At 41.7% G+C, this 12,876-nt stretch overlaps 1 protein-coding gene across 2 annotated transcripts; it reads left to right on the top strand.

The window, feature by feature from the left end:
• The first annotated feature begins 901 nt into the window (after positions 1-901).
• Positions 902-9,395, top strand: LOC125293795. Of its 2 annotated transcripts, XM_048241922.1 has the most exons (9): positions 902-1,030; positions 1,169-1,221; positions 1,344-1,376; positions 2,582-2,648; positions 7,700-7,907; positions 8,000-8,056; positions 8,160-8,207; positions 8,346-8,402; positions 8,515-9,395. In XM_048241922.1, the coding sequence occupies exons 2-9, from the start codon at positions 1,190-1,192 to the stop codon at positions 8,889-8,891; spliced, it is 879 nt and encodes a 292-aa protein (XP_048097879.1). In that variant the 5' UTR covers positions 902-1,030; positions 1,169-1,189; the 3' UTR covers positions 8,892-9,395. The 2 variants fall into 2 exon arrangements, with proteins under 2 accessions (XP_048097879.1, XP_048097880.1); XM_048241923.1 differs by lacking the exon at positions 902-1,030 and having other exon boundaries at positions 1,076-1,221.
• Positions 9,396-12,876: the final 3,481 nt, after the last annotated feature.

Below are 12,876 nucleotides of genomic sequence, written 5' to 3'. Positions count from 1 at the left end.
CAGGCTTCAGGCTTCAGGCTTCAGGCTTCAGGCTTCAGGCTTCAGGCTTCAGGCTTCAGGCTTCAGGCTTCAGGCTTCAGGCTTCAGGCTTCAGGCTTCAGGCTTCAGGCTTCAGGCTTCAGGCTTCAGGCTTCAGGCTTCAGGCTTCAGGCTTCAGGCTTCAGGCTTCAGGCTTCAGGCTTCAGGCTTCAGGCCTTCAGGCTTCAGGCTTCAGGCTTTGATCCCTCTACGGCTTTGAAAAAGCCGTAGAGGGATTTCAGTGTCAAAAAATTTGTGCTCTTTCACTCAACGAATGAGTCGCTCCACATGCACCCTAAGACGAGCTATGGCCTGGGTCTCCCGAACTTCAGCAGCAGACGTTTGAGACCGCCCAGCGAGGAATGCTGGCCTGTAAATCTTACACGGTACAATGTCTTCGATCAGAAAACCACGATCTACCATGACAGCCATGTCAGGTTTTAAGAGGTTGATGATACCAGATTCCTTTGTGATCTGCTTATCGCTTATGGAGCCGACATAGAGAGAGGAAACAAAGGTCACTGCTCCATGTGGAGCAATCCCAATTAGACCTTTGAGTGTGCAATGGGATTTGTAGGTGGAAAAAACCTCACTCTGGAGGAGAGGGGAGGATGGGCACTGACACTTCAGCTCGGTGCAGTCAAGGATTACAGTGGTGTCAGGGTAGTCCTTGAAATCCTCAGGCAAATATCCACCTATCTGCTCCTGTGGTATCCAGATCCTGACTGAACCGAGTACCGTGTATAGGTAATTACTCCATGATGCTATAATGCGACTGACCGTGACTGATGGACATTGTACCGGTCAGCGAGGCCCCGTTGTTTGGAGCCCAGGGCGCGTCTATCGTTTTTCCAACCCAGTTTAGATTAACTTCCGCATGACGTGGCGTTCGTTCGCATGGAAACAGAAATAGAGCGTTATAGCTGTCACTGGCTGCCACTCGCGGCTGTCATTAGAATTAGAATTAGAGACTGGCGGGATTTTCTCACATTTTGATAGAGAAATATATGCGGTAGGTAGACGCTTTTCTCAGACATTTTGATAGAGAAATATTCTATCCAGTTCAGTAATTAATTACTTGCGATCACGACTATTATATTATCTTCGTTGTGGTTTAACGTTACATCACCTATTTCTGCCTAACTTACAGGGTTGTAAAACTGAAATCAAAATGATGAACAATCACACATATGCAGTTCTGAGGTAACGTTAATAAGTTATAGCTTAATTTGCTGTTGTAACTTACAAGCCTACAGCTGAAATGTACAAGAAAAATGTGTTTATAAATCTAACATGTATTCTTGTATCACGTCTCCATTTTAAAGTCTACAAACAGACTCAGACATCGATACCAGCAGGTAAGGTCATGTTATGTTTCACGTTAACGTTAATAAGTAAAGTTGTCTGCAGTCATATCAAGCTAACGTTAGCAAACAAGGCATCATCATTAGTAGCCTACGCTAACGTTAGCATGCCACTCACACTAGACACAGTATGCTAGCATTGCAAACAAGAGACACATTTCAGAGATTTTCTAGCAGGATGACCTAAAAGACAGATATCTTAACTATGCATGCACCTCACCTGCAGAATAAGTGAAAGGACATACTCCCATCATCACTCGGAGATACTTTGCCAAACTCCAACCCTGTGAATTCTCAGATGAGTCTTGTCTCAACTACTTCGCGAGATTCTTTGTGTATTTAGACAAAACGAAGCAATCCATTTGAGAGTACTGACACCTACTGACGGATTTGTGTAGCTACCTTACCAATTGATTAAAAAGTACAGCTCAATTTCTCAAGCTTTTCTCTCTTCAGAGATTGAGGAAAACTTCTATGCATTAACCCCTGTAAGGTGTTTGGGTCTATGGGACTCGTTTTCAATGTTTGCTTAAAGAAAAAAATATGCTATTTTTTATTTCTCCTAAGACCCCCCCCCCACACACACACACCACCACCACACACACACACACACACACACATACATGGTTATTATGGTTACGCTTTTGTCAAAGCGACATAGCCTACAAAAACAAAACAATATAATACTTCAATTTAACAGGGAACAAATGAAGATGTTGGTCAGACTATAATAAGGAGAATAGCAATAATAAACAACAATGTCAATTCAATCAATAGCCTAATGAAATAAACAATGTAAATAAGGGAAAACAGCAATAATAAACAATAATGTCCATTCAATCAATGATATAAAAACGATAACATGGTAAGACTACAGTAAGGAGAATATCAATAATAAACAACGATTTCAAATTAATCATAACGCATAAGAAGCGCTTAAGACACATAACTATTACATATGAGGTGTTCAGGTCTACTGGACCCGAGTGTAATAATTGTAGGTGATATGCACCTTAAATGTCCTTCTCTTAACTGAACCCTGGTGTGTGTGTGCATGTGATATATGTGCATGTATTTCTGCACCTGCTATTCCCACACAAAGTTACAAAATGTTTACATTTCAAGCACTTTCACCTGTTTTGATTAAGTTCTAAGAAATAAGCAGTATATTAATACTTTTTTGATTGCCTTTATTTCAGGCAAAGTGGTCGTCCGATCTGCTCTGGACCGGAGTCTACCAATCTAGACGACTATCCACAATTGAAGGTATGAATGGGGTATATTCATGTCAAAGAACAAAGAAATCCAGCACTGTCCCACTCAACCTGACAGTGTTCGAAAAATTGGGACAGGGCATGTCAGATTGAGTGTGACAGGACCAAAGTTCAATGCATGTACACACATTTTCATGCTGTTGGTTAAAATGCTGTGTCTGAATATGACATTTCAGGTTACATTACACATAGGATGAGAGAATAAAAAAGTCGTCACCGTACAGAGAACACAAAAGATGGTAGGCCTACCCATATAGACGCCACCCTTATAGAGAACACAAAAGATGGTAGGCCTACCCATATAGACGCCACCCTTATAGAGAACACAAAATATTGTACCCGCACAGAGCACAGAGGGACCGAAGGACAAGTGAATTAGTTACAGGAGAAGGAAAGAGCAGCTACATAGAAAAAACCTCAAGCAGTGGAGTGGAAAGAGAATGGTCATCCAGGAGGCAGAGGTGTGCAAACTTTAAAAAAAAAAAAAAACAGAAGGCCAGGAAAGCAGCAGGACCAGATCAGTTTTTCCTGCTGTTTTCAGACACTGTGCAGATCAACTGGCACCTGTCTTCACTGACATTTTCAACACCTCTCTGCAGCAGTGTGTAGTTCCACAGTGTTTTAAAGCCTCGACAAGCATACCGGTCTCGAAGACAACACAAACAACTGGGCTTAATAACATCAGGCCCGTTGCCCTCACTTCAGTGGCTATGAAGGTGTTTGAACGTGTGGTACTCTCCCATCTGCAAACCTCACTTCAGTGGCAATGAAGGTGTTTGAACATGTGCTACTCTCCCATCTGAACGTGTGCTACTCTCCCATCTGCAAACCTCACTTCAGTGGCTATGAAGGTGTTTGAACGTGTGCTACTCTCCCATCTGCAAACCTCACTTCAGTGGCTATGAAGGTGTTTGAACGTGTGCTACTCTCCCATCTGCAAACCTCACTTCAGTGGCTATGAAGGTGTTTGAACGTGAGCTACTCTCCCATCTGCAAACCTCACTTCAGTGGCTATGAAGGTGTTTGAACGTGTGCTACTCTCCAGAGGTGGAAAGTAACGAAGTACATTTACTCATTTTACTGTATTGAGTAGTTTTTTTTGTGTATTTTGTATTTTTTAAGTAGTTTTTCAAATTAGTACTTTTATTTTTACTTGATTACGTTTTGAGTGAAGTATTGTACTTCGCTACATCAAAAATCCCATGCGTTACTGAGTTAAGTTAAGACTAACGACAACCGAAAGGAAGGGGGGAAATTGCGCCCGCAACCACTAGAATGATCAGCATGTAGCATAGGGCATGAATCAAGCTGGCACCAAGTCTTTCTGAAAGACATGGAGATAGGCTACCTTAGATTACCTGTGTCACCGAGGAAAGTGTATTTTCCGCTCTTTCAATGGGTTGCCTCAGTTCTATTGCGGAGATATTCAAGCAGTTTAACACCATGGGATTTTGTGTTTTAACGTGTGTGCTCACCTTTCTTTGGAAAGGTGTTTATTATTTTCATCTCTCTTTTTCTTTTTCTTTGTTTTTTGGTAATCCGACTTGGTTTTCTTGGAGAAAGACATTGTACCAGCAGCACAACAATTAGCTGTCCACTACTAGTAGCGATGCTCAACTACGTAAACAAAATGAGATACCTTATCAATCGTTGTGCATGCCCAAACCATTTTAGCTTTTAGCAAGGGAGAGTGAGAGTGACCTTAGACCTTGTCAAACTCATATTAGGTAGTGGGCCGGATTTGTTGAAATGAACTTGTGGGTGGCTGTCATTGTCATGGTCATTATCATTTTTCTGCTCTTTCTCTCTTGAACATGCCCTACTTCCATGTTAGTTTTTCAGCTAATTCCTTGCTGAGGATGGTTTGTAGTGCTAGGTTATCAATTTATCATATCATAGAAATATTGCTTATAACACATTGTTGAAGACAACTGGATGTGAATTTTCCCTTCCTACCCAAAACATCTGGGGTATGAAACCTGCTGGCGGGCCTGATGTTTGACACCCCTGCCTTATACAGTCTTCACTATTTTTTTGTATACAAAATTTAGTCAGTCAAACATTTCGTCTGACATTCATTTTGACATTTAATTTGGAAATTAAAATATCCAGGTAAAATAAGATATACTCCAGACTTTTCAAGGGCCTTCTCCTCCATTGGGGCCCTGTAATCAGTCCCAGTTTTCCCACAGTCCGAGGCCCTTGGATCTGCTGAACTCCTTTACAAATAGAGTTTCTCTCTGAAACTCAACATGGGCCTGCCTGCCTCAGATGCCTGTGAGCAGCTTTTCAGTTGTGCTGGATTACTGTTCACTGCAAAGTGAACAAGGATGAGCACAACTAATTTTGAAAATCAACTGCTGCTCAAACTTAAAAGGAGAACTCCGGCGATTTGTCACATACTGTAGATCTCCGTTTCAGCAGCTAGCAGCTAAGGTAGCCAGGCAGCTGCAGCGCTACACTCTGGGGGGCATGAACATGGGGGCTCACGAACATGCCCCCAGAATGTAGCGCGGTAGCTGCCTGGCTACTTTAGCTGCTGGCTGCAGCCACTAGAGCTGGTAAAACCGATTTTTTTTCCCTCCCCAAAAAAAAAAAAGTAACTAAGTCACTTTTACTTAAAGTACATTTTAAATGAATGAATGAATGAACTACTTTTTACTTTTACTTAAGTACATTTTCAGATCGGTATTTTAACTTGTACTTGAGTAATATTTCATCAAGGTATTGGTACTTTTACTTGAGTACAATATTTTTGTACTTTTTCCACCTCTGCTACTCTCCCATCTGAACGTGTGCTACTCTCCCATCTGCAAACCTCACTTCAGTGGCTATGAAGGTGTTTGAACGTGTGCTACTCTCCCATCTGCAAACCTCACTTCAGTGGCTATGAAGGTGTTTGAACGCGGTGCTACTCTCCCATCTGCAAACCTCACTTCAGTGGCTATGAAGGTGTTTGAACATGTGCTACTCTCCCATCTGAACGTGTGCTACTCTCCCATCTGCAAACCTCACTTCAGTGGCTATGAAGGTGTTTGAACGTGTGCTACTCTCCCATCTGCAAACCTCACTTCAGTGGCTATGAAGGTGTTTGAACGTGTGCTACTCTCCCATCTGCAAACCTCACTTCAGTGGCTATGAAGGTGTTTGAACGTGTGCTACTCTCCCATCTGCAAACCTCACTTCAGTGGCTATGAAGGTGTTTGAACATGTGCTACTCTCCCATCTGAACGTGTGCTACTCTCCCATCTGCAAACCTCACTTCAGTGGCTATGAAGGTGTTTGAACGTGTGCTACTCTCCCATCTGCAAACCTCACTTCAGTGGATATGAAGGTGTTTGAACGTGTGCTGCTCTCCCATCTGCAAACCACAGTATTGCCGCTTATGGATCCCAACCAGTTTGCTTACCAGTCTAACAGATCTGTGGAAGATGCCATCAACCTAGGAGTTCACCCTCTAGGTTACAAGCCATGAACATCAACTCAGCTCTGTGTTATTGGATACTGGACTTCCTAAGGAATAGGAATTCAATCAGTCAAGGTTAACATTACAACATCATGCCATGACTTGAGATCTCACCATCACTCTGTCAAAGTATTGAAGTATGCAGATGACACCACCATCATCGGCCTCATTAGTGACAATGAGTCCCAGTACCACAAGGCAGTGAAATGGGCCCAGTACCACAAGGAGGTGAAAACAAGCTCCATATTAACGCCTCAAAAACCAAATGGTTGTGGACATGAGAAGGGGGCCTAATACCAAAGCCCCATCTATTATATGTGAACAGCCTGTAACCTTGATTGACTCTTTTAAATTTCTTGGCTCACATATCAGCCATAATTTGAGATGGGACATTAACACCACCCACTTTATCAAAAAGGCAAATCAGAGATTTTATTTCCTAAGACAACTGGAAAAGTTTCATGTCAACAGAACCCTTGTGGTGCTCTTCTACAAAAACATCATTGAAAGCATCATCTCATTTTCAATCACCGTCTGGTATGGGAGCTCTGACAGTTGCACCAAGAGGTAATTAGAGAGAGTTGTCACCAAAGCCCACAACATCACTGGTTGTGACCTTCCATCAGTCCATTCCCTGTATGCTGAACGCAGCAACCAAGATCATCAGGGACGCCTCATATCCGAGCCATGATCTCTTTCAACTTCTGCCCTCTGGAAGACGCTGTAGATCTCTGAAGTACTAAGTTACCAAATATTCAAGACCTTTACAGTCAGTGCTGCAGAATAAAGACCTAGCGGATCGTCGCCGACCCCAGTCATCCCAGCCACAGTCTCTTCACTCTCCTACCATCTGGTAGAAGGTACAAGGGTATGTGGACCTCTACCAGCAGATACAGAGACAGTTTCTATCCATATCCTGTTATGTCTTCTATGTCACTATGCCTGCATAGGGAAAATTGCCCCTCGGGGATAAATGAAGTTTTTTTAATTGAATTGAGTAAGCCACCAGGATGCATTCTATTCCTCATAACTAATCATAACTCAAATCTCAGGGTTTTTTTTTTTTTACATTTATTTATTTTATATTTTTTATATTTATATTTTTCTCTCTCTCTTTTGCCCCCCCCCCCCACCACCACTACTGTCCCACCACCAACCCACCCCCCACCCACATGATCTTGTGTGCCCAAGACCTACACTTCTGAAGAAAGTATATTCCTCCATTATGAACTGGAATCAGCCGTGGAGGATGTCTGTGTTGTTTATTCCTCCCAGCTGCATGGCTGAGACTCATAGCTTCACAGCTTACCCAGGAATACTTTCTAATTTGAATAAAACTTGCGCGATAGCTATGCTCATCTCATCTGTGGATGCCGTCATGTTGTTCGTTGCATCACACCTCAACCCGCCTCAAAGCCAAACACTGATTGGACGTTTGTTTGGTGAACTGCTCCAAATTCTCTTTAACGAAAAGTTGCCAGACTGATCTGCGAGTGAAACCCTGAAGCTCGCAAGATCAGGATGATCTCACGAGGCTAGGTCCCCGGACGTGTGTGTGTGCGTTTTATTTTACCTAGATTGAGGAGAAGAAATTTACAGTGAAAGGGTCCACCGAGACATATGTGGTGGACATGGAGTTGGAGCTCTGCTCATGCCTTATAGGGCAGACAGGTGCACCCTTCAAACACCAGGCTGCAGTGGCCAAGACCTACAACTGTCTGTCCAACTCCTTTCTCCCTTCAACAGCCGAGTCAAGGGCAGAGCTGCTGAAATTAACATCAGGAGGTAAAGGCTCATGATTATAAACTTTTCACTAGTTCCACAGCTGTGATGATCAACATCCAGTCTAAATTATTCTGTAACAACATATTTTATAGAAGCAGTGTCTTTGGAGTTTCTGCAACCCTTGAAAATACCATCACAGTCACACAAGGGTAAGTATGTAATATCAGTGTTGAATTTTACAAGTCATCCTAGGACATCTGTAGCAACAAGTGAGGTGCATGGAATTGATACTTTTTTTTGTTGTATTTCTAGCCACTCCAGAACCAAGCAATGGTCCTATGCAACAACTGTCAGAGTCTGGTTAGTTATCGACCTGAGTCCTGACCACATACATATGCATGTGTGTGTGCACGTACGCACGCACGCGCGCACACACACACACACACACACACTTAAATGTATCATTCTAATGTATCATTGTTTTAAAATATATTTTAGGACTGACATTACTGCAGCCCCAGACCTCTAGTGCTGATGCTGATTGGCTACAAGAGGGTGAGTTATGAGTGAGAAAATTGATGGTCACATAATTTAACAATTAACAATATGTCTATACTACTACATTCCAAGTAAAAATATAGATCATCCCATTTATTTTCCTGTTTAGACATCACACAGTCACCAGACATGTCTCTTGTGGAGGACATGTTCAATGACCTCAAGAGCCAGAGCCAGGACCCCATATTTGCTGCAGGGTTGAGGGCAATGGCCAAGCAATATCTGCAACTGAAGGCCAATCCCTCCAAACTGCTCTCAGCCCTGCACAGTTTTGGGAAGTCAGGCAGTCTGGCAAGCAGGAGAGCTGCCACATTGAGACGGGCTGCCAGGCGTCAAAGCCCCATGATTGGTTGCCAACCCACTGCTGTCGCAAGGAGAAAGGGGGGTACAGGCTCAAGGAGGCGCCAATCAGCTGGGCGTCCTAAGAGCCACAATTTAAGCATTTCTGTGGCTTCCAATGTTTCTCATGCAAAAAAGCACTACTGACTGCCCCCGCCGGCTTCAAGTTGTGTGCCTTGTCTTGCATTGTTATCTGTCAATACCACCTGCAGACGCTAGATGTCTGCTATTGAATATGTGAATTTTTATTTTTAATTAATAAGCTTATTAATTTGGAACATTTCATTATGATGCTGCTGTGTTTGTACTTGTGCAATGTCTAATCTCAACAGCTCCTCTCAATTCCCCAGTTATTTATTTTATTTTACTGCTATGTGTTTTTTAACCCTTAGCCTAACTAGGTCTATGTATTAAATAATATTTTATTGTTTTGTTAGTTAGTCCCTTTCTTTTATTTATTGACTTATTTTACTGCCATGCACTGTCTTTGCATATTTGTAGCCTACATAATCTTCAACTACTCTATACTCGCTGCTGATGTTTGTTAAATATGCTATAGAAAAAAATAAATGACTTGAGTAATATTTTAACATCAGCCATTATGTGATGGATGTTAAATAAAGTGCATATATCTTTAAGAAAGTCGACACGAATGTGAAGTGTTTTTTTCTGACCATAATGGTCATAGTGCCACACCCTATATTAGAAAGTTTAAATTTCTGTGGATGCAATTTATTTATGCAATTTACATGTGTGTCATTGTAAAATAAATATCCAAAAGACAACGAATTGAAGACTTTCTGGAAACTAACATTAATATGACTCTATCGTTAGCATTAATGGGTGTTTTTCCAACTCCGGACACTTTTATGTCCTCATGTTTTTTTTTTGACATAAAACTGAAATATTTTCAATTGAATCATTTATGTATATAAGGTCATGCTCCAACATACTAATAAACAAATAAACATGCCTGTATTATCTATTTTTATTTCCTTTTAAATTAGCCAAATCTGCTAATAAAACTATTTTACCCCTGTCCCCTAACCAGACTTGCAATCTTTAAACATGAAATCTCAATATAAAAGCATTGCTTTTAAAATATTTTTAAACATGCTTGTCTTAAAAACAAATGAAACAAACACTGTAATTCTGTGAAATTGTACAAAATAGAGAAAATAGCATATTAATGTACATTTCTGGGTACATTATGTGCTCAGTCCAAAAGGACATTAGCATGACATGTGAGTATGCTAATATAGCACAAAAACTGCTAAAATGTAATTTCCACCACAGTCACTTCCACCACAGACTGAGCTGTGGTGGAAATGACAACCTAGTGGTGGAAATGACAATTATAGTTTAGACTTTATTCCACTGCACTCTATGTATAATATAGCAATATTACCTATCCAGACAATACAATTTAAATGTAAAAAGTAATAAATAAGTAGGTTTAACTAATACAAAATCCAAAATTTTATCTTTAAGATGCCTACATCAACAGCACAGCGTTCACAGGAATACAGAGACAGATTGAAGTCTCACCCTATAAGATATCAAGAGAAACTGAAAAAGGACAGGGAGAAATATCTGAAAAAAAAAGAAAATGGGACCGTGAAATTAATCTCTGAGCTTTCCAACCGAGCGAAACGCCACAAAAGGAAGGAGTGGAGGAAAAATCAGCAAAACTGCAGGAGAAATTGTAAACGGATAGCTGCCCTTAACAACCTGTTGTCCAATACCACACCACCAATCACTCCCCCTACACCCGCACAACCTACACCCAGGGGTAGGAGGACATTTAAAAAAAAAAAAAAAAAAAAAAAAAACACTATTCAGGGATTTTGGTGCTCTAAACATAAAACTGCAAGAAGCTCAGAGGAAGGCAAACAAATATAAAAAACGAGTTGACCGACTGCAGAATAAAATGAGGTCTAATGACTCAGGGAAGCAAAGCTACTCTTCAAATGGCAGAGGAACCAAGGAATCTGAGAAGGACATTAATTTTCCAGAATTGCATCATTTCTGAATTAAGGGAGAAATATCGCACACAAAAGTCTGCCAAAGACCAGCAAATAGTAGCCAAAATGGTGTCTTCCAAAATCCTGAAGAAGTACCGTATGATTAAGTTTGCTCAGAAACAACTGGGAATTTCTGCAAAAGTCATGAGGGCAAACAATTAAAGGTCACAATCCTTGACATACAACAGAAAAATGCAATCAAATAGAATAAGCACCTCCACTGATAACAAAATAAAAACATTACAAGAGATGAAAATACCAGAGTCATAACAGGAAAGAGAGACACACTGACTAAACAGAAGACAAAAAAACAGAAGCGCTTTTTAAACGAATCTATGCAGAAGCTTCACGAAAAGTTCACAAAAGAACATCCTGAGGAAGAAATATCTTACTCACAATTCTGCAAGAGGCGTCCCTTCTGGATGGTCAGGCCAAGAGTACAGGACAGAGACACATGTCTCTGCAAAATACATGGCAACATACAATTCTTGGCTGACAAGCTAATGCAGTGTAAAGTCACCTACACTAGCAACACAGATGACCTCATGGCCTCTTTATGTTGTCAGGACCCCACTAAAGAGACTGCCAAGAAAAGGAGCTGCAAACAGCATTCTTTAATGGTGATGAGCATGTTTGGTGGCACGAATGGCAGGAGAGAGAGAATAAAAACAAAAGTGGGGCAACTGAGAAGTTGCAGGTTCATCTATGTGTGAAAAACAAAGTGGATGGGACACTGCAGTCACTGCTGGAGAAGTTTTCCGGTCTAATGAAAGAAAAGTTTGGTAGGCATATATATAATGTGAGACACCAATATTCTGCCATTCGATCAATCAAAGAGCAGATAGGTGAGGGAGAGCTCATACTGCATGTCGATTTTTCAGAAAATGATCTGTGCAAATACAGCACTGAAATTCAGGCTGTACATTTTGGTGACTCCCAACAACAGGCCACTCTTCACACTGGAGTGGCCTGTACTACAGCAGCAGCAGGAGGCCACTCTTCACACTGGAGTGGCCTGTACTACAGCAGGGGTCACTTCAGTCACTTCAGTGTGCTCCATCAGCTGCCTTCATGAGGCATGACCCCTCGGCCATCTGGGCTCACCTCACTCAAGTACTGCGTTTTCTTAAAGAGCAAAACCCAAGATTGACAACTCTCCATTTTGTCAGCGATGGGCCAACAACCCAGTACCGCTCAAAAAAGAACTTCTTTCTGCTGTCCAAGTTGCCCTTTCAGATGGGATGGAAGAAAGTAACGTGGAATTACACAGAAGCCGGTCATGGTAAAGGGCCCGCAGATGGTATTGGAGCTGCTGTGAAACGACGAGCTGACGCAATAGTGGCCAAGGGAAAGGACCTACCAACTCCAAAAACACTCTACGAGGAGCTACAAAAAATCCAGTCCAGCATCAATTTGTTCTTCATCGAAAAAGACGAGATTGATGTAGTGGATGCCCTTTTGCCAGATCAGCTCCTTTACTGTCCGTGGAACCATGAAAATTCACCAGGTAGGTCTGCTGAATTTCAGGTAGTGTAACAGTTCCTGTAGTACTGTCGGCCTGCATGATGTAACATTGGGAATCAACAGAAATAGACTAATAGAAAAAAATAGACTAATAGAAAAAAAACGTTTTTGTAAGAATGAATTTTGTGTTCTTTCAGATTGTCTCAGAACATCCTGGTGAGATCTCCTGGCGGATCCTGAGCTGCTACTGTTCAGCTCCTCATGGATGCACCTGCTTTGCTCCACAAACTGTGACCTTCCAACAGGAATCAGTTGCACTCTCACACCCACCAGCAAAGCCCAGCACATCCACCAATTTGTTGCAACACATCAAGGAAATGCATGAAGGCCTGATTGGAAAGTGGTGTGCTGTCGTGTACGATGGAGATCCATATCCAGGCATCATCATGAAAACAATGAGCAATATTGGCATTAATCGCTTCTTCTGGCCAATGCGTGATGACATGATTTGGTACCAACCAGTCAATGTTCTTGGTCTGAATCCTGAGCCCATGCCGGTAACAAAATGTCATATGGGAATCAGTCCTCCTGTCTGGCAGGAAATTTGCCAGATTATTAATCAGTAAACCTTAATTAGTAAACCC

Source organism: Alosa alosa, chromosome 4, assembly GCF_017589495.1.
Source record: "Alosa alosa isolate M-15738 ecotype Scorff River chromosome 4, AALO_Geno_1.1, whole genome shotgun sequence".
In the NCBI taxonomy this organism is placed as follows: Eukaryota; Metazoa; Chordata; class Actinopteri; order Clupeiformes; family Clupeidae; genus Alosa; species Alosa alosa.
Note: the sequence above shows the minus strand (reverse complement) of the source record. Positions and strands in the feature narration are given on the sequence as shown.